Consider the following 25,174-nt stretch of genomic DNA (forward strand, 5'->3'; position numbering starts at 1 on the left):
CCATGCTAAGAGGCCAGCGGACCAATGTTCCCCCAACACAGGGACACTAACATGGCCTCTGTGTATCCTTTGGGATCTCTAGGGCTACTTGCAATACAATCCCTACACTAGCTAAACATTTGGACTGATCTCCAGTGGGTGCCTTTTTGGTGCGCATTGCATCCCCTCTTTTGAGCCCTGACTGCGTACAGTTAAAGCACACTCCTGCCTTCAAGGGGTCAAACTTCTTGTCCTGGTACCCCCACCCCTTCGAATGGGATGTGGCTCGGGACTCCCCCACCTTCTTCCCCCTTTGGGCTACTTGTTGGGACTCTTTGGGGCTATTCTGCTTTTGATCCTTTTCCCCCTTTTTCCCCCGAGAGGCGGGCCGACCATTTTTCTTCTGGTCACCACCTAGCGTCTTTTTAGGAACCGTGGTTCTTACCCATTCATCAGCTATCTTCCCCAGTTCCCTAAGACTAGACAGCTTAGAGTCCACCAGATGCTGGTACAACTTTTCTGAATAACAATTTGTTGAAATGTGCTCCTTAACCACAGATTGTAGAGCCCTTCAAAGGAAACCACTTTGTTGCCTTTAATCCACCCATCTAGTGCCTTAACTAAGGTGTTACCGAAGTCTACCCATGTCTCAGTGTTACCTTTCTGAAGGGCTATAAGCTCCAGATTACTCTTCAGGAGTTAATCCAAAAAGTTAAAAAAGAGCTGCCTTCATGTGGGTGTACGATTCAGCTAACTCTTCTAGTGTGAGTAGCCGATCTCTACTAACCCCTGGTACTAACTCCCACAGACGTGTTCCCAACAGGGGCGGCTCCTCCACGTGGGCGGAGGAGCCTCGCCCCACTGCTTTCTCACAGTGCGAGAAGCAGAAACATAAAGTGGTATAAATACAAATTTATGTTTCTGCTTCTTGCACTGCGAGAAAGCAGAAGAAGGGTTTGGTTGGAGGTGGGCGGGATAGGATAGAGTGGCTAACCCAATTTTATGGGCACTGACTGATTGGTCGGCCCCAGGGCTGACCAAACCAGTCATGAGCACTCCCGTTTTCTCCATGTAGGCTGCATGGAGAAAACGGCCTCTCCATAGACGCCTGTATGGACGGCGTCCTAGCCAATTAACGCTGCCATTGCAGCATTGTGATTGGCTTAGGGGAGGAGAGGGAGGCTGCCTTCTTCTTGTGAGCAGAGAGCGCGCAGGAGACGTGATGTGGGACCAGAGGCTGAAAATACTTAAAAAAAAAAAAATAATACATTTTATTAAATTACCTTACCCTACCCCTCCACGTGTGACCCCACTCGCAAGTCATGCCGGCCGTGACTGGTTCCCAAACTTTGGGTCCCCACCTTCCACATCTTGAGAGATGCCTGTTTAGGCAGGGAACAGTCAGAGCCACCATGATGGAGGAGCAGTCTGCCCATTGGAATGACCAAGAGGGTTTCCATAACTGTCCGGTTATACTAATCAGGCTTATATGCTATGGTGTAAGAATTCCCTGATAAGTAGAGAATCGGGGACTGCTTCCAGAAAAGATGGCCTTCTATTCCTCTAAGATAGTATGGAGTAGGGAGAATGGGGAGGTCACTTGCTCCTCGGAATTAAGCCTTCACTGTTGGCAAGACATCCAATCAAGATCACTTTGCATTTGGTATTTAGAAATGAACTTAGCAGGGGCTGGAACCTTCGCTTCTTTTTCTTGTCTTGTGCTGAACTAAAGAGGTGAAGTTCAGTGATGAACATGCTTAAGGTGGCTGAAACAGGGCATAAAAGACCTGCAGGAAAAGCGGCACTCTACTCCCCAATTCAATATTCCGACATTATAGAAAATAAGAATCTCTTGACCCATTCGACCAATCAGTGCAACATACCTGAAGCAGTGCTCCCAGGAGGAGAGGCTGTCTCGAATGTAAAGTACAGTGCCCCTGCTTAGGAATGATGAAAGTGACTTAGACACTGGAGGATATTTGGTAGGGTGCCTTGTTGTAGGAAAGTGCCCCTTTTTCCATGGTTACCCCCTAACATTTTGCTAGTACCTGATGCCAACTTGACTGAGCTTGCCCTGGGTCCCTGTCAATTAAGTTCCCAGGGCCTGTGTTCTTTCCCAAAACTGTACCTTTGTTTCCACAACGGGAACACCTCTGGGCACATGTAATTCCCTTGTGAAAGGTACCCTTGTTACCAAGGGCCTTGTGACCAGAGAAGGCCTCCGAAGGCTGCCCAGCATTCATTATATCACCCTCAGAGGCCCCTAACCTTAACACCCACACACTGCCATTGCTGGCTGCGTGTTTTTGTAAAGACCAAACTGAAGAGTCGACATGGCACACATCCCTGTGTACATCAAGGGTGGTGAGATGCACACCATTCTACTCCATTTTAACTGTACTCCTTACTTAGTGTACTCAATAGTTTCAATACTCTATTGGCGTGCACGCTTGCTTCGCGTTCCGCCCAATTGCGCAGCAATGTGGAAGGTACATGAAGGAGCCACATTGAGGCCCCATTCAAGCGGCACAACCACACCATGGCAAATGAGATCAATAGATCAAATTCATGTTTAACTCCTTAATTATTCCATATTTTTCTCCTTTGTTCTTCACCTTTTCTCATTATTTTTCTTCAATTCATTTTGCTTATTCTCATATTTATTCGTGTTTGATGCTGCTCATAACGATCACGGAAGGATGTATGTAAGCACAGCATTTGAAAAGTGTGTGATGGATTATAATAATGCTGAAAGGAGTTGTAACGAAGGACAGGTTTGTGCAGAGGCAGACCACCATATGTTGCTATACCCTTGACGAAGGGAACTGCCCGAAATGCATTGGGTCATTTTAAATAAAATCGTGACATGAGGAAGCATGCAATCCTCCTGTATGTTTGTGAAAAACCACAAATAAATATGAGTAGCTGGGTGAAAGAGTTTGGTAATATAGTCCAGAGAGAGGGGGGCACTATGGTCGCTATGTCTTCGCGACCTCTGTCCGCGAGCCAACTGGCTATCCACTGCAATTGTGCAGCCAAATAGTAGTGTTCGAAACAAGGTGCGGCTAGGCCCCATCTGGTCTGTGGGCAAGTATAACTTTGTCAGTGCTATCCTGTGACGCACATTACCCCAGAGGAAGTCTCTAAGCAGTTTAGTGAGTGCGTTAAAGAAGGCCGCCGGGACATACAGTGGTAGGTTAGCGAAGACGTACAGGAGACGAGGAAGGAACACCATCTTTGATAGTGCCACCCTGCCAGTGACTGTAAGCCGGACCGTCTTCCAAAAATGCATTTGTGACTTGATGGCTGTCACCGCACATCCCAGGTTGCCATCTAAGAGGTCAGCCGGCTAGGTAGCGGAACGTATCAGCCTTCCACTGCACCCTTGTACCTTCCAGAACATAGCCCAGGTCTTGAGTGCCCCCCAAACGCGTAAAGGCAGGATTTATTGGCATTCACCCGAAGTCCCGAGAGGGCAGCAAAGTCGCGAAATATGTGCGCTAGTTGAGCTGGAATATTTTTTACATCTCTCACGAAAACTAGGTGGTCGTCCGCGAACAACGAGACCTGGTGTGTTGCATACCGATGGGGCATTCCGTCTCCTAGCGTTGCTCGCAGAGCCGCTGCCAGGAGTTCGATTGCAAGCGCAAACAGGAGGGGCAACAGCGGGCATCCCTGTCTGGTTCCCCTGCGTATTGGAATGGCATCGGAGATGTATGGCGCCAGCTGCACCCGAACTGTGGGATGTTTGTATAATAGGTCAACCATCTGGAGAAATCCCCAAACCAGCTCATAACGCAGCAACACTGCCGCAAGGTAACTCCACTCCAAGCAGTCAAAGCAGTCAAAAGCCTTCTCAAGGTCCAATACCAAGCATCCCGCCCTAGGCCATTCCTTCCCACTGTCCGGTGCCACCTGAAAGAACCTCCGCAAATTCAGCGATGTACTGCGCTTGGGTACATATCCATTTTGGTCGTTGAGGACCAATTCGGGGACCACCGGTGCCAGGCGCTCCACCAGTAACTTAGCAAATATTTTGGAATCCCAAGTGCCAGAGGTCTGTATGACGCCAAATTTTTGGGGGTTGCTATCCGGTTTCAAGAGGGACACCAGGTAGGCCTCGCACATCGACGGGGGCAGTGTGTGGTCTGTCAGGGCTGTAGAGTAGAGAGTGTGTAGGCGTTGCGTCAGATTCCCGGTAGGCCATGTTAGTATTCAGCAGGTAGGCCATCCGGTCCTGGCGTTTTGCCGGACGCCATGGACCCAATCGCCTCCCCGATTTCCTCTAGAGTGAGGGGACCATTGAGTGCCTCCTGGTGTGCTCTCAAGGACATGGGTAGCTGAATAGGTGTTAAAAATCTCTCCAGGTCGGGTTCGGAGCAACACCCCTTGGATTGGTACAGTTGTGCATAATGGTCTGACATCACTTTGTGTATCTCTCATTTTGTGTATACCAGGGTCCCCTCTGGTGTGCGTATGGCTCCAATTGGGGTGTTTTTACTCTTGCTTCAGCAGCCAGGCCAGTAGTCTGCCCGCTCTGTCTGCTTTAGCTTGTGCGAGCTGTGTGGGCAGCGTAGTTGTGGCATCTCAATCGTTCGATGAGGTTCGCATGTTGCGTCCTGAGGTTCTCTAGTTGGCCTGATTGGCCACACCCGCCCTCCCCTTCTCGTTCGTACTGGAGTAATGGCGATTCTAGGCGAGTGAGCGCCAAAGTCAGTTTTTTGCCTATATTCCACGTGGCACCGACACAGTGCCCTGTGACAGCGATTTTGTGGGCATCCTATTCCACCAGCACAGAATTCGCCGTCCCCTCGTTATGCTCAAAATACTCTAGGACAGCAGACTCCAGGGATGCATGGAATTCTGGGTCTTCGAGTGCGGATGGCTGAAGGCGCCAGGTGGGTATGGGAGGGCGATCGGGTTCCCAATTCAGCTTTAGCCTTAAGGGATTATGGTCGAAGTGTGTCCTTCCCAGGTATTCCGCCACCTCAACCAGGGGGATTAGTGACTGTGAGCCCACCACCCTATCCAGTCACACATGCAAGTCATGTACTGCAGAGTAATAGGAGTAAATACGGTCAGTAGGATGAGAACACGCCATATGTCCAGTACTGCCCAGTGTGACAGCCAGTCTGCGAGCGCCTGCGCATTCGACACTGCTGTCGTTGGATCTGTCTGTGTGCACATCGAGTACCGAATTGAAAACCCCACCCAGGAGCCAGGGGAGACCAACGTAGGGGGTCAGCATGACGGACAACCGTGTCAGGAACGAGGGTTGATCTGTGTTTGGGGCATATATGGGCCTAGTAATATCTTTTGGCCATTAAGTGTCCTCCTCACTAAAGTGTATCTGCATTCGGGGTCTGTCACTGTGTCCTCACAAATGAAAGGGTGCCTGCTCCCACCCAGATTAATGAGCCCTTCACGTGCGGTGAGTATGTTGTGCGTATATATGTCCCCTCCAGCACCTGCGCAGTCTGTCTAGCTCCGACTGGTTCATATGTGTTTCCTGTAATAGGGCAATTGCGAGCGAGTGTCTCTGGAGATATGCAAATATAGAGTAACGACGCGCAGGTGTGTACATGCCACGTATGTTACATGTGATTATGTCAGCTCGTGTAATTTCTGATGATGTTGAACGACAGGGGCGCCAAGGACAGGGCGCGGAGGCCAGGGACCTGCATGAGCGTGTCGAAGTGCTGCATCAGGTACAACAACAATAAACGAACTGTGAACATCATAACATCTGGGGCGGGCATTTCGCAATGTCCGTCTAAACTTCTGTAACAGTTGATTATTACGGACTAGGTCAATGTGTTGCCTATGAGGGTGCGCATACTAGTGGTGTTGTATTCTAGCCATCCCCTTATTTCCAGTGTGCCTAATGTGCCATTAATATAATCTCCAGAATTGTCCCGTGGGGCCAGCGGTGCGCGGGCCGGGATGCTGAAGCAGGCGTGTATGTGTCCTCTGATAATATACATTTTGTGGCCAGTGGCGGGCACATCGGCTATTGCACAGTCTCAGTGTGATGTGTGTATGAGGTGTAACTCAAAGGGCCACCCCCTAATTTAGCAGCTAGCAAGACTATAGACTTCAGCAAACAGTGTTCTACTTGCATGAGCTGCTTATGTTAGAGTACATCTAGTCATCGCTCCGTCATATAATGCCATCAGCAGTTTGTGGGGTGATCACTGGCAGACCAAGATCTTCCGAGATTTCTGTGGATGGTGACGAAGAGCCACTGGTCACCAGCATGTCTTGTGTGTAATAGTCTGATTGTTCATTGAGATGTGGAGATCCAAGGGTCGTAACTGCTTCCAGGGCATCTTGTCTTTCCTTCCCTAGGTTTTCCGGGGTCAGTGCTGTAGTCCAAGGGTTCGTGTTCATCATGGACCCCCGGGTCCGTCGTCGTCTGCTTCTCCTGCTCGGTGCGTTGTCGCCATCTGGAACCGAGGGTCACATGTCCGTCCACAACCCTGACTCCACTTGTAGTCGGGAACAGCAACGAATATGGTAGTTCCAGGGTTCGGAGTTGGTGCTTCACAGCTGTACAGTTAGTCCAGCGTCTGCACCAGAGCGGTGTAGTCTGGGAAGAGCATAACTTGGCTGCGGCTCACTTTAAGGGAGTCCATCTTGCGTGTTTCACGGAGCATCGCATCTCTGTCCCTGTAGTTGAGTAATTTAAAAATGAACGGACGTGGTCTGGCACCTGGCTGGGGTTTCAGTGCCGGTATGCGGTAAACCCGCTCAACTGCAAACTGCATTGACAATGCTCCCTGGGGTAGATCGCGCAGCCACCGTTCTGTGAATTGTTCCGGGTTTCTACCTTCCTCTAGGCCCACCACGCGAATGTTGTTGCGACGTGAGCGTCCTTGTGCATCTTCTGCTCGGTCTTCCAGTATGTGAACGCAGTCTATCAAATCTTGTAGTGCAGTAGTATGATTTTGCGTCACAGGTTGGAGCTCCTTCAGCGTTTGGCCATGTGTAGTGACTTGGTCGGCCAGCTTTCAGTGGTCAGAATGGAGCAAGGTAAAGTTCGAGGTGACTGTCAATCCGGGTCTCCAGGGAGGTCCTGGTGTGGTCCAGTGCAGCACCGATCCGCTGTACTGCTGCGAGGACGGAGTCAATTTTGCCCGCCAAGGCTGTGGTCGTTGGTTCCGTCATCACCCCGTGTACACTTGTATAGGGTCAAGGCTGGTTGTTTGTAGGGGGTCCTTGCTGTGTCTTGGTTCTCATCCGGCCCATTACAAGCTGCTGCGCCGTGGGCATTCGCGAAAGGCGAAAAGAAGAGGTGACGTGCCGGCAGTGATAACACTAATAGAGAGGTCCGTTTCCGAGGGGGCAGCCCAAGAGGTGTGATCAGGTGGCGAATGTATGTGGCAGCCTCGTCACCCTACAAGTGCTATAAAGCTAAGGTAACCCCTGTTTCTTTGAGGTCCAAGAGGAGGGGGATTAAGTAAATACAAAATGGAAAACCTCTTGTCAAACCTATCTAATTTGAGAATTGGCTATAGCTCTGCTGACAATATTTGATATACAGCACAGATACAAAGCCAAGAAAAAAGTGACTTTCATTTAGATTGTGTTTTATTTATCAAAAAATATTGTTTCTTTTTCTTTTTTGTTTTATTTGTATAAATATATATATATATTTATTTAAATAAAATTAATTTGTTCATCAAAAAATACATAACAAGGAAATCTTTACAGTGTGACATTTGAAGATAAGAGACATCATATTCTATTACTTCTCCAATCATAGATTATTTCAGTAACCCCCACAACAAGAGAACACAAATGAAATCAAACATATTCTCTCATTTATTATTATTATTATTTATTAGTAATTACTATAGCGGCTATGTCCTACGGGCGTGGGAGTGAGGAATTACAGCAGTCTCTCACCGTCAGTGTTTCTACCATGTACCCATCCAGTGGTGCAATGTTTGTTTGTTCCTCAGGTTCCAGTTGTTTTTTTTTTAGCCCTGTAATTATCCTGGCTTTCCGCCAGCACCAGTCCAGTTCCTCTCAGACCTCCAGCAGTGAGCTCCGGCCGTACATCCACTATTGCCCCCTCACCAGTGTACAATATGTTGCCTCCCCCGGTGCCACAGGGTCTAATTGCCCGTGTACCACGGGCCACTCCAGCGCCCCAGTAGTGGCCTAGGCCCAGGCACTTCTCACTGGGACCCCCTGGGTCATCTATGTTGCCTCCAGACACACTGCAATGGCGGCCGTGCTCCAGGGGCTCCAACCCACAGGGGCAGTTACGCCAGGACCAGTGGGGTTCTTCGGCACAGTCCGCCGTGCCTCCTTTCACCTCAGGGGGCCCCCGTGATGATACCGACAGTCATACGCGCCGCTCACCCAGTCTCAGGCAGCTGCTCCTCAATCGGTCGCAGTCGCCATGCAGCCCCCAGCTCACGGGCTCCTAGTCGGGGGCGTTCGGCGCGGTCTGCTGTGCCTCTCTGTGCCTCGGGGGACCTACGATAGTTCCGGTCCTCTCTCCCATCGCTCGCCGAGGCCCTGACAGTCTCTCCTCGCTCAGCCGCCGACACCACACAGCCTCAGCTCATGGGTCCCTAGGCGGCGTGTCCGCAGCCCTTGCTGTCCCGGGCAGCAGGGGAGTGTGAGCGGAGGTGCTCAGCAGCCACCGCAGTGTTTATTTGCAGGCGCACTTAACTCCGGCACAGGGGTTCGTTACCGTTCACTTCCGCCGCCACCCAGCATGGATGAGCTCTCCTCACGTCTGGTGGGGTTCCGTCTTCCGCACCACGACAGCGGTAGTCCTTAGAGGTGAAGCAGCACGGTTCCAGTCCTCCGTTTAAGCTGGGACGTTTCCGATGCCCTGCCCCGCCAGTTTCTGGTGCTGGTGAAATTCCGCTGTGGTTACAGGGGCAGACGCTCAACTGCGGGCGGCCATCTTCTAGTACAAAATGTCCGCGCGCTGCTTCACAACAAGCAGTGCTGCACGCTCGTCACTCACATTGCGGCGGTGCCGGTGGCTCAAACGACTCAGTGCAAGGCTCCTCAGGTGCAGGGAACCTTCCGACGTCTGATCCCGGTAATTGGTATTGTGGATGGAACTTACCGGATAATTATATCGGATGAAAGGGGATTGATGGATGGAGAACTTGGGATTTGCATCCACCATGTTGGCTGGCTAGCCATGCCCCCCCTAGACCATTCCTTTTTCTTTAAAAGTTAATCAAAACATTTTTTGGGGAACTGAAAAAAACAGACTTATAAAATTCACACATGAACTTACACATATATACAATTCACAATAACATACACTTAAAGATAAAAATGGACTTAGACACTGTGAAAAAATTATTAGCAACAGCTTGCAACATGACAAAATCTGCAAATTAATTCATAGATTAATCTGATGCAAAACACATTTTTAGAAAAATTTACATCATATACAAAATTTAGTAATAAACATTAAAATATCCAATGTTATGAACCACATGTCTTATTCCAGCTCCAGCGTCAAATGAGTGATGAATAGTGTATCAATCATTTATCCAATAGTTTCCTTCAACACTCGCCACATTCAGAATTAACTCAATGCTTCCCAAAATGCCAACGCGTTTCAAGACCCAGGCGAATAGTGCTGGGATTATCATCAGGGCTTCATATAAATGGACCGGATATTCCACAAAATAATAAAATGATGCAAAAACAGCGTCAACCCGAACTGACTCTTTCTCTTGTACATGTAACTAACTCAGTAAGTACCTGTTTTCTAGAGTTGGAGCAGCCGCTCCAGCTTGTTTACTCCAAGAGTTTTTGGCTTTTCTGCCACTGGACTCGTTTTTGTTACTGCCTACGAGGCTCCCTTAACACTTTGCCAATATAAATTTCTGAAACGAAAGTACCAAGGCTCACATTGGCTGTGTGTGATAAAAGAACATTTTTCTACACACCATTCGGAAACAAGCCTTTGTAATGCAATAGGTCTTGCACTTACAAGAGTTTGAGCTATTGATATTGCAAATAATGCCTTTTATTTTTGTTTTTAAAATATATATAAAAAAAAAAAAATATATATATATATATATATATATATATATATATATATATATATATAAAATGCAAACACACATCTGGCATGGAACACACATCATTACCCACTACAGAAAGCCACAAAGCATTTCAACATATCTAACTGTAGGAGTTACTTTGTTTGGTATCAAATCAACAATAGCCATTAAGCCTCATACATTACCTGTATACAAATCTCAAAAGGGAGTAGGACCCAATTGCATGTACCACATAAGCCATTGTACAACCACACATCCCCCATACTAATTATCCAGGGTCACTGGTATCAATTTTCTTTCTTTTGAAGCGGGAATGTTTGAGTGCTCTAATGCGAAACAAGCAGCAGCTGGATGCCATATACAAGCTAGATAATTATGAAGTCACATCAGACAGGGTAAGTCAAATCTAGAATTACATTGACATGTTAGCTATAGAACATACAACAGTGAAATGCATAGGGAAAGAATTGTGAGTAATTCATGTGCACTTTGCACTGCATTTTAATTACTATGCAGCAAAGCAGAATGAAGGGCCCATTCTGTTAGTCCACAATAGATCAACCACTGGCTATGCAGCCAACATAAACTGCCCTTCGAGACAATTTCCATAGTTATGGTGCACCTAGAAATCCTTACTTGAGCCTGCCACCTTTACTAGTTACAAATACACCTTTACATTATGAGGTAAAATATTCAAACTAACATAGGATCTTGGAAAAAATAAGCTAACAAAAACGTTAATACTGCAACTAACCCTGGAGTGCAAAGCTCATATACAGAAAGCACTGAGGACCTCTTGGCCTAGTCGGGTCCCACAGCCTTCTGTGCACGACCAAAGGGCGTGGGCAGCTGATTCAATGGCACAGTCCGGCCCAGATTTTAGAATTCTCTACTTGATTTCACATAAGGTGCAAACCGTGCAATAACAAAAAAAATGTCAAGTCCAGGCACCCACTACTCCTGGCCTGCAATATAACGTAGACAGCCTAACAGGACTTAAATGTAACCTCATACTTATTGCAGAGTCACTGTATTTATTTCTAAAAGAAGTTGTTTCCTTAATTTAAACACGGTCGACGTGCTATTTGTTAAACAGCATTCTGTCTGGACAAATTAAATGAATCTGGCGTCAAGCAAATTGTGAGTGAAATCGCAGTGGTGGTCTTCAGCATAACTCTGCTGGGGTGACAAGTGACGTACACTCAGGGGGGGGGGAGCGGCCGCGGCGCACACTACTCGTATATCCGCTGACAAATGTACGCTTACACGGCCAAATAACGTGCGGAGGGGGGGCGTCTGCGCGTGTCAGAGGCTCGCAGCGCTTCGAGGGGACTGCTGCCTGCCCGCCGCTCAATTGTAAGGAATAACAAGCTGGTGAAAGCGCAGTAGTGCGGGGGGAGGAAAAGTGAAAGCGCATCGGCACGCGCTGTGTAACGCCAGCCAACGGGGACAGGAGATGTGCAAGCGTACGGAGTGCACATCTCCTGTCCGCGCTTGCCACCTCCTGTCTCCCTTCGGCAAGGAAACCAGCGACTATAGGTCTCGCCAAGGCGAGCAGCGCATGTGCTGCGTCGCTAGGCGAGACCTAAAAAGCTAACTAGCAAGAACATAAAGTTAAGTAGGGTTTGGCGTGCTGCACGGAACCCAGATTCGCATGCACAGCATTTTCAGATGAAGCTCTGAATTGAAAGCTTGAGTTCCCACAAAAGTGAGAAAAATGGTTGCGTGAGAGTCATAATTTAAGAACAAAGATTCACTTGTATTTACTGAGTATTAACAAATTTAGGGGTTTCAAAGACAGAAGTTGCATATTTACTATTCAGAGATGTGATTTCTGCAAATTCCTCAAGATACATTCATATGTGATTCCATTTAATACCAGAGTGGTCTCACTTTTAACTGTGAAAGGATGGTGGACTGCTTTTTCATAACATCCAATATCAAACATTACCCAGCAGCATTGAGGGACACAAATCGTATATCTAACATATGGGTTTAATGGTCTACTCATCTAGGGATATCTGTTCTCAATGATTATTTCACAACCAGTCTTTCATGAATAGTTAGGTAAATAAGCCAATCTCAGACCTCATAACTTTAATACAATATTCACATTTTAATTCATACTGGATAAGCTTTTCAGATAGAGAATAAGCAACAAGGCGCTCTGTCCTAAGTGCATATCTGAAAAAGATAATTTGCCGCGGAAAGTTCAATTTGGTGTGTATGTTGGTGCCCTTCACTGTTGATTTTAGGAGGAGGGTTTCCTCAATACTCAGAAAGATAAACAAGATATTTTTCAATCTATTGAGCTTCTACTGATTGGCCAAGATCCTCCACAACAAATCCAACACTGCTCCTTTGGGATTGTCTGTCGGCCAGTGGCCCGACTCACAATTAGTTTTTGGATTTAAAAAATCTACAAACTGCTTCTTGCTAATATGAAGTCCTGCTGCATTGCATTATAATCAGGCATAATTTGCAAGTTATGAAGCAGACCAATTGCAGTTTCAAGACACTTTAGGACTGGTGGTTACTTTTCAAGAAGATAATTCAGGATACAAGGGGTACAATGGTTAACTAACTTAAATTCACAATATTTGTCATTTTTTCATATGTGCTATTTTTGATTACTTTGAAATAATAAAGAAAAAGTAGTTATATTTACCATCCTGAACTGCTCTACAAAAGCTCTTTTCTTACATAAATAGCATTTTTTACAAATGCCATATTCCATTAGGAATTCAGAGGTATTTTATTTATCACATCAATTGCCACTTTTTTCACAATGTAGAATGCATTTTTGAATTGGGCAAATACACACACACACAGGAGTATGTATATCTGTAAGCATAACCAAATAAACCTTTACTGCCAAGCTATATGCAAACAATCATTTTGCTGCAATGTTTATTACTCAGGTGTTGCATGATGTGTTCGTGGTTCAGGAAAAACGAGGGATCGCTTGATGATTTCTTTTTTTTCCCCTCTCACTAGAGCATATTCTTGAGAGAAAGGACAAGTGAAACAAAGGAAAATATATCAGAAACTAATAGTAATGTATGACAAATTAGGACTGTGGAACAGGCAATCTCAGAACTTTAAAACCAAAGAGAGATTTATAAAATGAACAAACAAAAGAACATTTACAAAATAGGAAACTCCTTGAATTAGTGGTAAATGAGGAACACAGGAGTCAATAAAAAAGAATAAAATATGAAGAATCAATGAAGGACATTTTACATTTTGTAGAGTGGCCTTTGAGATTTCAGATATATTTTTCAATGGATAACAGTGAGCTGTTTGGTTTGACAGATAGTTACTTATAAACACACTTGATCAATCCCTTATTTATCTTAAATGGTGAGTATGGCCAAAGAGAATATGCACTCTTTATTCCAAATACAATGTGCAACATTTACGCAGTAGAGTTGGTTTTTAGCTCAAATTCTAGGGAAGAAGAGAGCCATTTTATTATTGTCAAGATTTTTGGTGGCACTGCCAACTTAAGAAGACAGACACAATTACAACTTCAAATGACCTTTATCAATAAACACACATTACCAATTGTATTCACACACGACGTGCCTCAGTGCGTGTGCAAGGAGGCATTTAGTAACTTCTTGAAACTCCATGTCTTCTTTCGTAACCATACTGGTAATGGCTTTTAGTCCCTAGATTTAACAGCTTTATATTATTGTGCAGATCCAAGATTCTTAAAAGTTTACAGCGGCAAAGGCAGGCAGTCAATTTCGGATAGCAGTGTTGGAATCATCGCTGGTCTGCAGCGGCTGTCGCCCAGGGCCCGCAACGCAAGAATGCTCCAGATTACCATCAATAGCCCTCCTGCCACGGCAGGTGGTGGCAAAATGTCACTTCATCTGAGGCTCTAATAAGCTTTGTAGCACTCTCACTGAAACAATATGCCAAGTACAAAGGGGGATTGTTAAAACTGAAATTCCAATATCGACAATGTGCCTTCATCATGGTTTCCTTCACGCATTCTACCCCCAAGAAGAGTATTGAGGCAGCTGCCACTAAGGTAATCCAGTAAAAAGTTTGATAACCCTAAGCTTTGGCAATATCTCTTACATCTGGGTGTCCGGGCAGATGAGTGGGCTGAATCGCCTGCTGTGCTAATAAGCGAGATGTGAATTGTCTGCCAGTGTCATAAGGAATAGATTCAGTCTTCCTGCTACCACTTTCCTCTTTTACTCCAGTCCTTAGGGGTGAAATGTAGACACTTGGAATCAATCCGAAGAATCCTTTTGAGCATGGCCCTTTCATGACCCTCCACTATGTCCTCTGAGAGAGTCAAAATGTACTGGCCCTTTTAAACGAAAAAAAAAATAAATTAGTGAACATTGGGAAGTTCCAATCTACAACACAGCATAGACTTGAGACACTACCACAAAAAAGGTTATTTAACAGTAAATATATTTCTTCAGCGGATTCAAATGTTCATCAACCCCCCAAATCCTTATGTAGAACAGATACTCATGGAAAGATTTATGGCAAAACCATACTTTGTCTTTTTTAATACCCTTATCCACATTGAAGTCACTAAAAGGAAGATTGAATAACCTGTCATACAATGCAATGTCATATATTTTAATTAATGGACCATCATTAAAATGTACTATTAAACAAATTGAAAATTAAAGGATGGTTGAAATTTTATCAGAGTTATAACTGTTGAAAGAAAAATAGGCTTTAACAAGATAAGTAGATCACAGATTATTTGTTAATCACCATTGAGCAAACTACATTGTTACAATCAATCCTCAACATAAACTTAGCTTCGACTCATCTGTAGATTGAGTGTGAATTTTCTTAATCCCTTTAATGTTTAAACTTTGGCCCATATTTACTCGCTTGATTTATGAAAGCACTAAATCGCTTAACTAGATGTTGCTAATAGCTAACCAATGTCGAACAAAATGTACATTTGTGAGTATAAGAAGAGCTAAAAGATCTTGGATACTCACATTTTTCTTTTTAATATTTCTGGTTAACGTCAATTATTTATCACTTTTAAATGGTTAGGTATTCTTTTCCCATTTACTGAGTGAACAGTGTTTCTTATTATCCCAACTTACATGTTTCCATGTGTATACAGTTCTGTAAACATGCATTTCATGAGTAGCTTTTCATATTAACATATTAACAACAATTATGATTGCTTTTTGCCCCTGATCTCCTTCTCAGTTCTCAATCTATTATCTGCGACCTTCCCCAAGACAAAAGTGGTCTAGGAGCTTTAGCAGCTACATAGTTAGTCACAAAAAGAGGGAAAAGCAGCAGCAGCATTACAAAATAAAAATGGTAAATCTAAGAGAAATGGTATCGCCACCAAAATATGCACAATTCTCCCAGTGTTGCATCAAACTATTCATTTTGTTAGACGTCAAAGATGCCCAAATTGAAACAAACAAATCGGTTTAATGAGAGGTGAAAATGGCTTTGTGTTCAAGTAAAACAGTCTGAAGAAAAACTAGTTAAGCTACTCTTTTTACCCATATATTGCCCCTTTGACGATTTTCCAATGTGAGAAGACTCAGCCTTATGAAATCAAGTTGACAAAACGAAATATCAGAGAAATGCTAAAATAAAATATATTTTGCACGAAAATAGTATGTTTTTGAGGAAAAGGCTTACCCATTAAGAGAAAGGTAAGATCGTTAGAGAGTAAGAGGGAAGGGAATGGGTGGGGTGTAATATGAGCAAAATGTAAAAAAAAGGAGTAAAGCAGAAGGGTGTAACACATATGAGAATCAAAGAAAAGAAAGGAGAAATAAAAAGGGGAAGGTAGCAGGGGACAGCGTATAGGATGTGGAAACGTAGAAGGGGTAGGGGAGTATGAAAAGATTTTTTTTTGAAAAAGAGTAAAGCTGAAGGGTAAAGATGCATTGTATTAAAGAAAAGGAAGGTGAGGTAAAAGAATAGAAAGGAGTAAAAGTGGGAAAGTTAACAGGGTGAGAGTCTATAGGATGGGGAAACATGAATGGGGTAGGGAGAAATAGTAAAGGTAAAACAAAATGAAAAGTCAAAGTAAATTACACTTTAAAAATCTATTTTGTCAGAAACACATGCAATCCTTTTTTTATCGGCGTTTCTGTATACCGACATTGAATAGTGATGTCACACCATATCCTGGATATATTATCGAAAATATAATATAACGACAGGTAAATACGTGTAGATTTTGTATACCTAATTCTACATATATGTACCGTGGCGCAAAATATTTATATAGGTGTGTGGAATGTTGATTCGTATAGTGCACTAATCACCTGAGAATCCAGGCGCTTGGGCAGGTGTGTAGTAGGGCTGGGCTGAGTTCTCAGAGTTCCGCTATGAAAAAAACTCTGTAAAGTGACCAAAAAACTCTACCAAGCTACGTGGAGTTCCACAAGTGGTGGAGTTCCACAAGTGGTGAAGTGCATTAGGGCGCACTGATTTTTAGCGCCGGGTATTTGTCCTGCGCTGGAAAATCAGCTTGAATGGCACCATGTGCAGCGCAAGAAGGCCTTGCTTCTTTCGGTCGCTCAAGTAGATTTTCTACTGAAGCGGAAGCTTCATTAGTGCGAATGGATGGTTTCTCAACGTGAGCAGTTGCGACAATCCGTGACCGCCCGCGTTAGGAAATCTCGCAGGAAGGGTGGTCTAGCGTTGGATTTTTCTCTATCGCATTTGCCAAATTAACGTTGGCGTGCAAGGAAAAAACTCTGCTCTGCGCGGAGTGCAGAAACTCTGCAAACATCACGAACAGAGCAAAGTTCACCGCCCAGGCCTTCTTGAGTGTAGGTGTAACTTCCCCAGGTGCTCATATAAAGAGCAAGGTTATCAGCTTCTCGCAGAACTCAAGCAGTAAAGAGGAGGGTCTGCTGTGTTGAGGGAGATCGGTCCATGTCTTGGGTGCGATGTAGGAGAATGAGTAGCTTTCAGGTTTGCTTAAGCAGAGGCACCAATCACCCAAGAAGGTATCCAGGACCCTGGGCAGGCGTCTAGGTGTGCTGTCCCCAATGTGCTTATACGAAAAGCCAGGTCTTTAGCTTCTTGCATAATTCAAGAAAAGAGGAGCAGGCTCTAATGTGTTGAGGGATATCATTTCATGTCATGGGCGCAATGTAGGAGCGTGAGCAACCTCCAGTTTTGTCTTTTAGGATGCAGGGAATGTGTGCGAGTGAGGCAGAGCATAGGTGTCTGGTGAGGATGGTGAAAGTGTATGTGACTGTTCAGGTATTCTGGTCCTGTGTTGTGTAGGGCTTTGTGTGTGTGAGAAGGTTGAATTGTCTGTGCTGTGAATGGGGATCAATTAAGCTTCTTGGGGTGCGGTGTGATGTGGGTGCAATGTGAGAGGCTGAGTACGAGTCCTGCAACGGATTTCTGGATGGTCTGGAGTCTGTGTAGGAGTTGTTTGGATACTCTGGTGTAGAGAGTGTTGCAGTAGACCAGCCTGCTGGTGATCAGTGCTTTGGGGATGGTCCTTCTTGTGTACTGAGGCAACCATTTGAAGATCTTTTATAGCATGTGTAGGATGTGGCAGCAGGAAGTGCACACTGCATTGACTTGAGCAGGCATGTTGAGCTTGTTGTCAGTGATGATCCATAGATTTCTTGCGTGGTTCGTGGGTGTGAGTACTAGCTCCACCGGCTACCAGGTGGAGTCCCATTGGGACGTCTTGTTGCCAAAGACTAGTACTTCTGTGTTGTTGGAGTTGAGCTGTAGGTAGCTGGTTCGCATCTAGTCTGTTCCATGATCCTTCAGTTGGTGAAGTTGGTCCTGATGGTGGTTTCCTTGTCCGTCAGGGAAAGGATGAGTTGGGTGTCATTGGCATAGGAGATGAGGGTGAGGTCTTGTAATCGGATGCTGTTGGCAAGCTGTGTCATGTATATGTTGAAAAGAATGGGGCTGAGGGAAGATCCTTTGGGACTCCGCATATCAATTCCTTGGTCTCTGATGTGAAGGGAGATAGCCTGACCCTTTGGGTTCTTCCTGTAAGGAATGAACAGATCCATTTGAGAGCAGATCCTTGTATGCTAATTTCGTGGAGTCTTCTGCTGAGGGTGTTATGGGAGACAGTGTTGAAGGCCACGGAGAGGTCGAGCAGGATGAGGGCTGCTGTTTGCTCTCAGTCTAAGATAACTGGAATGTCGTCAGTGGTCGCGACGAGTGCTGTTTTGGTGCTATGGTTCCTTCTGAATCCTGAATGAGTGTTGTCTAGAAGATGGTGAAGTTTGAGGCGGGTTATGAGTTGCTTGTTGAGGGCCTTCTCAATCACTTTGGCTGGATAGGTGAGCAAAGAGATGGGTCGGAATTTGCTCAGTTGAATCGGGTCAGTGTGGGCTTCTTTAGGAAGGTGCTGATTTCTGAAAGTTTCCATTCATCTGGAAAAGTGGCAGAAATTATAGAGGTGTTGATATGGGTCAGGATGGTGCTGACTGATGATGTTTCCAGATTATAGATGCAGTGGAACATAGATCTGCTGGGACCCCTGAGTGGATGGTCGGCATGATTGCATCCATGTTGTTTCTGGTGAGGGTTGTCCATTCAGTTAGGTGGCCACCTTGGTTGGTGGTGGGTAGGTTAAAAAACATTCTCTGAGGTTGGGTTGGCATGTGCTGTGGAAGAAGTTGTATAAGTTGGCACAGAGTTGTTGGGAGGCAGCGATGTTGTATTCAACCCATCATAACCGACAACTCAGCATTCAAAAATGACGATGTTCATATGTGAATGAGACATTACAAAAAGGGGGGTTGAACCCATGCAGTCGCGGGGACCTGGGCGATATCTGGTACATATAGAAGGGGTCCCCGCAAGAGAGACGTGTTGTGTCTAACAACCATCAACTATTGTTTAAACAACTTCATAGAACAAGAGATACACAAAAAAAATCAATCTAGGTACTGTAATTTATTATCAATACCATGAGGTAGTTGCACAATCAAACAATTTTTTAGCCCCAGAAAAAGGGAAAGGGAAGGGAAAGTGCTCAAGGGAGTGTAGGATAAAGGAAGGGATAAACACAGTTAAGGAAACAAGTGATGAGTACAAAGGTTTCCAACAAGATCAAAGTGATTCAAATACATAAGCCCAAAAATCAGGGCACACAATGATGAATTATTTAACCGATGAACTTTCAGCGGACACACAGTCAATTTAAAACTGTAGAGGGCTTGTGCCGGAAGTTTAAGAGGAAAGCCGTTGACGTTAAACTTCCGGCACAAGCCCTCTACTTTATCGGAGCCTGATTGCACCATACACACATACCACACATTGGATCACACAATTATTTATTGTAATTATTTTTCCTTCCGTGAAATGGTTACATGAATGTCCAATGTTTTCGGTTATACGAGAACCAACCGGACTCTGTATTAATTATGCAGTAGCGATCGCAATAGTTCACCGAGTGACTCTTCCCTTTCCATTACTGGGTGGCGTTTATTTTTGACTCCGCCCCCTAAACTCCGCGTAGCGGGAGTTGCGGAGTTACTGTCCACGGACGCTGCAGATCAGATGGGGTACGTGGCAAACAGTGCCGTTTTTTGCTATTAATCCTTGGTAATTGACTGTCCTTGCTCCTAACCGCTAATCCCCGTTTTCACTTAGATTCACCCCGTTATCGTGACTGACTGTGTGGCAGCACGATTCACGCCGGTTGTAAGCTATCGGATGCCGGCTGACTACCCGGATATTTGGCTCAGACGAGTGTTTTTGGAAAGACGGTTGGAATTATCCGCCCCCGCTCTTTATTCAATTACAGGTATGACAAGACTTTGTAACGAATAGTTTCTTACCTGTCGGTGTAGTTCTGCGGCTTGAAGATCTTTCTGGATTCACTATGCTGTGCATATTCCGCGGACTTGTGGTTGGGTCCGGATTCGTAGTCTTTTCTTTGTTTTTTTTTTTTTTTTTTGTAGCCCTTGTGGGCGTCGGCGTCACACCTCCTAGGGTGCATTACCGGTGACGTCGGCATGCTTCCTGCGGAAGCTCCCACTCTTGGGCGCCATCGTCGGATTCTTTTTTCCGTGTTCCTTTCGTTTCCGAAGCAATGGTAATGTTGTATTTAGGTGAGAATTTTTTTACCGCTTTGTCCTTGTATTCTCTTACTTCTCTCCCCCTTTTTTTTTTTTTGACCACCTCTTCCCTCTCCAGCCTCATCTTTCTGGCGGAGGTGGGTGGGTTCGCTAGTGAATCCAGAAAGGTCTTCAAGCTGCAAAACTACACCGACAGGTAAGAAACTATTCGTTTTGCAGCGTGAATCTTTCTGGATTCACTATGCTGTGCATAGATTTTGTAGCGATTTCTCATTTCTGTGGCGGCTGGGTGGAAGATGAGCTCTGGTTTCTGAATATATGCTGGAGCACCCTTTGTCCGACTTGTGCTTCTTTGTTCATCTGAACATCCACGCAATAGTGCTTCGTGAATGTGTGCACCGAAGCCCATGTTGCCGCCAGGCATATGTCTTGTATGGGTGTATTGGCCAGGAAGGCTATTGTAGCCCCCTTTTTCCTAGTGGAGTGGGCACGTGCCCCCTCTGCCAGTTCTTATCCTGCCCTTTTGTGGCAGAGTTGGATTGTTTGTGCGATCCAGCGTGCAATAGTGGTCTTAGTTACTGCCTTGCCCATGTAACTGTTGGTGAACGACACAAAGAACTGTTTCGTTTTCCTGTGTCCTTTTGTCCTTTCAATGTAATGCATGACCGCCCTTCTGGCGTCTAGGGTGTGCAGAGCTCGCTCTGCGCTAGTGGTTGGTTTTTGGAAAAAAATCGGTATCTGTATGGACTGGTTCATGTGGAATTTGGACACCACCTTCGGCATGAAGTGTGGGTCGGTCCTCATCACAACCCTATCATTGTGTATTTGTAAGTAGGGTTCCTGTAGCGTTAGCGCTTGCAGCTCGCTCACTCTGCGTAAGGACGTTATTGCCACCAGGAAAGCAGTTTTCATAGTTAGCATCTGTAAGGAGGCCTTGTGAAGTGGCTCAAAGGGCTCCTTCATGAGTTCCGTCAGGACTACGTTTAAGTTCCATGCTGGTGGTGGCACACGCTTGGGTGGTGCGATCCTCTTCGCTCCTTCCAGGAACCTTTTGACAACTTGTGATGTGAAGAAGCTTCTGCCCATCTCACCCCTTGTGTAGGCCACTATAGCTGCCAAGTGAACTCTCAAGGAGGACGAGCTGAGGTTTTTCTCCAGTAAGTGCGTCAGGTACTTTAGCACTGTGGAGTCCTTCATTTTATTGTGAAGTCTTTCCCGCCTGCACCACATCGTGAATCTTTTCCACTTAGCGACATAGCACATCCGTGTGCTGGGCCTTCGTGCCTCCCGAAGGACCCTGAGGGTGCTCTCTGGAAATCTCAAGTGTGCGAACTCTATGTCCTCAGGAGCCATGCTACTAGGCTCATGCTCTCTGGTTCTGGGTGCAGCACCTCTCCGTTCTGCATGGAGAGCAGGTCTTTTCTTCTGCCGAATCTGTGGGGTGCACACTGTGTCATCTCCATGATCTGTGAGTACCATGTCTGCCTCGCCCACTGTGGCGCGACCAGTATCCGGGTCATGCTGCTCACCCTGCACTTGCTCAGTACTCTGTGTATCAGTGGTATCGGGGGAAAAGCGTAAGCAAATGTCCCGGACCAGTCTATCCATAGGGCATTCCCAAGGGACCCTTCTTCGTGTTGTCTGGATGCGAAGTTTCGGCATTTCGCATTCTGGCGTGTTGCAAACAGGTCCACTGATGGCGATCCCCACCTGTTGAACAGCCACCTTGTCTCCTGAGCATTGAGCTCCCACTCGTGGGATGCCGATGTCTGTCTGCTCAGCCAGTCTGCCTGAATGTTCTCCTTCCCTGGTAGGTGTATGGCTAGCAGGTCTATCTGGAGAGGGATGGCCCATCTCCATATCTCCTGTGCCAGCGTCGAAAGCGTTGTTGACTGTGTTCCACCCTGTTTGTTGATGTAGAACATCGCCGTGGTGTTGTCTGTCTGCAGCAACACCCTTTGCCTGTACAGTCTTGTCTGGAAGGCTTACAGTGCAAGGAAGATTGTCTTCAATTCGAGGTAATTGATGTGCTTTGTCGCATCTGCTGGCGTCCAAAGACCCCTCACTTTGAGTTCCCCCATGTGAGCGCCCCATCCCTTCAGGGATGCGTCTGTGGTGATGGTCACTGTCGGAGTTGGGGGTGTTAGAGGCTGTCCCCTTGTTAAGTTCTCCATGGTCCACCATGTCATCTCCTTCTGCACTGCGTGCGTCACCACCACAAGATCCTCCCAACTGCCCGAAGCCTGTGACCATTGTTCCTGGAGCCATTCTTGCATGGGTCTCATGTGGAGCCGCACATTCGGCACTAGGTGGATGCATGATGCCATCATCCCCATGATCTTGCTCACAGTCCTCACTGTCCGAGCTTGCCCCTTCCGGTAGAGGCGAGTTTCCTTGACCAGTCCTTTGCTCTCTTCTCGCTGGGGAACACTTTGCCCTGTAAGGTGTTGATCTCTGCCCCCAGGAAGATCTTCACTTGCTCCGGCTCCATTGATGATTTCTTCCAATGGACGGAGAACCCCAGGTTTATGAGCGTGCTCGTCACTGTATGTGCATGTTGCTTGCACTTCTGGTACGAGTTTGCTTTCACCAGCCAGTCGTCCAGGTAAGGGTATACGTGTATCCCCTGTCTTCGTAAGTGCGCTGAGACTGCTGCGAGGCACTTCGTGAATACCCTCGGTGCTGATTTTAGTCCGAAGGTCAGCGTTGTGAACTGGTAGTGGCCTCCTCCGATTGTGAACCTGAGCATATGTTTGTGCTTCTCGTTCATCGGTATGTGCAAGTAGGCGTCCTTGAGGTCTATCGTGACCATGAAGTCTCCGACCTGCAATTGCGGTAGCACCTCCTGCAGGGAGGTCATCTTGAATTTTTGTGTTCTTATGAATTTGTTGAGGAACCTCAGGTCTAGGATAGAATTTTGTCGTCTACCTTTGGTACTAGGAAGTACGTCGAGTATATTCCCTTGTTTCTTTCCTTGAAGGGAACTCTTTCTATGGCCTGATTTTGTAGAAGTTCTAGTGCTTCTTCCTGAAGCCTCGCCAGCTGTTCTCTTGCTGGTGGCTTTCCCCTTGGTTTTCTGCTTGTTGGCTCTCTCTCCAACTCCAAGCAGTATCCGAATTGGATAATGTTTAGGATCCATTTGTCTGATGTTATTTCTCTCCATTCTTGGAGGTAAAACTTTAATCTTCCTCCCACTGGTGTCATGTGGTCGTAGATGTTTAGATTGTCCTGACTCCTTCGTACGTGGTGCCCCCTGGGATCCTTTCTGTGGTTGGGCACCCGGAGGTCTTTGAAGTCACTTCTAGGTGGGCTGCTGCCCCCCTCTTCTATTCTGGCCACGTCCATTTCTCCCTCGAAAGGACTGACCTCTTGGTTGGTACTGCCAGGACTGCTTCTGGTGACCTTGCTGAGCCTGCGAGTCTGCCTGGTGAGTTTGCTGGAAGGCCTGGTGCGATGTACCTGGCTGGTTTCCACCTCTCCCGCCGGGCCTCCGTGACGGGGTGCCTCTTTAGTTGCCTCTGAACTGCAATGCCCCCATGGATCTTGCCGTCTCGTTATCTTTTTTGAGTTGGCAGAGTTTCTCGTCAACTGTTGCTCCGAAAAGCGTCTCGCCGTTGAACGGTGTGTTAAGGATACTGTGTTGTACCTCGGGTTTGAACCCTGAGATCCTGAGCCAGGCGTGTCTCCTTTCCGTGACACCCATCATCATGAGCCTGCTGGCGGTGTCTGCTCCGTCCAGGGCCGTCTTAAGGCAAGAATTTGCCACGTTTTTCCCTTCTTCGATCAACTTTTCGGCCTTCTGCCTGGCCTCCTGGGGTAGGTCCTTCACCAACTGCCCCAGCCCCTCCATGATCTGGTACATGTGCCTGTTTATCAGGGCGTTGGAATTAGCCATGCGCCAGTGGGTCGCGGCATTCCGTTCGATCCTTCTCCCCACCAGATCCATCCTCTTGCTCTCCTTATCCGGTGGTGGGCCAGAGGTAGTGGATACGCTCGCCCTCTTCCTTGCTGTGGCCGTGATAATGGAGTCTGCGGAGACCTCGCCCCGAATGTAGGCCGGGTCCTTTGAGGAGTGTTTGTATTTTTTCTCTGTTCTGGGAGTTACCGCCTTGCATGTTGCGGGCTCTTTGAATGCTTCCTTTCCCTGAGCCAAGACGCTCTCGAGCATTGGGAGGAACTGGCTTCTTGTTTGTGTTGGGAGCAAAGTCTCTAGCAGGAAGTCTGCTTTCTGCCTTTCCTCGTCGAGCTTTAGCTTGAATGCAGCTGCGGCAGATTGTATCGCCGAGTTGTATGCCCCGATGTCGTCCGGCTGCGAGGGCCTCGAGCGGTATGAGTCGACCGCCTCCTCATGGCTCTCGGTATCGACATCTAGGTAATCCTCCTCGTGTGGGTCAGAGGTGGCCGACTCGGCGTCCAACCTACTGCCCTCTTCCTCCTCATAGGTGTAATCCTCGTAGGGATTCTCCTCACCTTCCTGGTCGTCGACCATCTCGTCGCTAGGCCCATGCCCGTCGACATGTTCTTCTTCCTCTTCGACCAGATCTAGCACGGCGTGCTTGGTCTTGTGTGGAATCGTGAAGGCACTCATCTCGGCGTCGAAATCTTTTCTCCGCTGCAAGAGGCTTGCCATTTCGGCTTCTAGCCGGCGTTTTTTCCTTTCCATCTCGGCCGCGTTTTCGGCCCCTCTCTTCGTCGCCTGGCTCGGCGGCGAGATTCTCGGCGTCGATGACTTGGACGTCGAACTGGCTTTCGGGTCCTTGGACGGCGCCGAGGCTTTAGGGTCTTTCTCCCTCGACGTCGATCGGTCCCTTTCGGCGACGATCTTCGACGCCTTCTGCTGATCAACAGCTCTCGGCGCCAGGGACTCCGTCTTCGAGGATCCGCTGGGCCTGTTTGTGGTCGCGGACGGCAGATGTCTCTGCGTCGGCGCCTTTGGGCTCTTGCCCTCGTACTTTCGAGACTCAGAGTCTCTCGTGTTCTTGTGGGACGTTGAGTCTCCTACCTTATCAGGTGTCTTCTTGTAATCGGTCTCTACGACCGTGTAGCTGTCGTCTTCGGCGGCAGCGTTGTCCTCTTCCTCCGAGGACATCCCCAGCTCGT

At 46.7% G+C, this 25,174-nt stretch overlaps 1 protein-coding gene across 9 annotated transcripts in view; it reads right to left on the minus strand.

Annotated features, from left to right (window-relative positions):
• Positions 1 to 12,127: 12,127 nt before the first annotated feature.
• The window catches only part of KAT5 (lysine acetyltransferase 5), a 537,900-nt gene continuing 524,853 nt past the window's right edge, over positions 12,128 to 25,174 (minus strand). For all 9 annotated transcript variants that reach the window (XM_086938323.1, XM_086938322.1, XM_086938317.1 and 6 more), the window contains one exon: positions 12,128 to 14,361. In XM_086938323.1, coding sequence (XP_086794449.1) covers positions 14,227 to 14,361 — 135 coding nt within the window. In that variant the 3' untranslated portion in view covers positions 12,128 to 14,226. The remainder of the gene's footprint in view (positions 14,362 to 25,174) is intronic.

Source organism: Lissotriton vulgaris, chromosome 9, assembly GCF_964263255.1.
Source record: "Lissotriton vulgaris chromosome 9, aLisVul1.2, whole genome shotgun sequence".
In the NCBI taxonomy this organism is placed as follows: Eukaryota; Metazoa; Chordata; class Amphibia; order Caudata; family Salamandridae; genus Lissotriton; species Lissotriton vulgaris.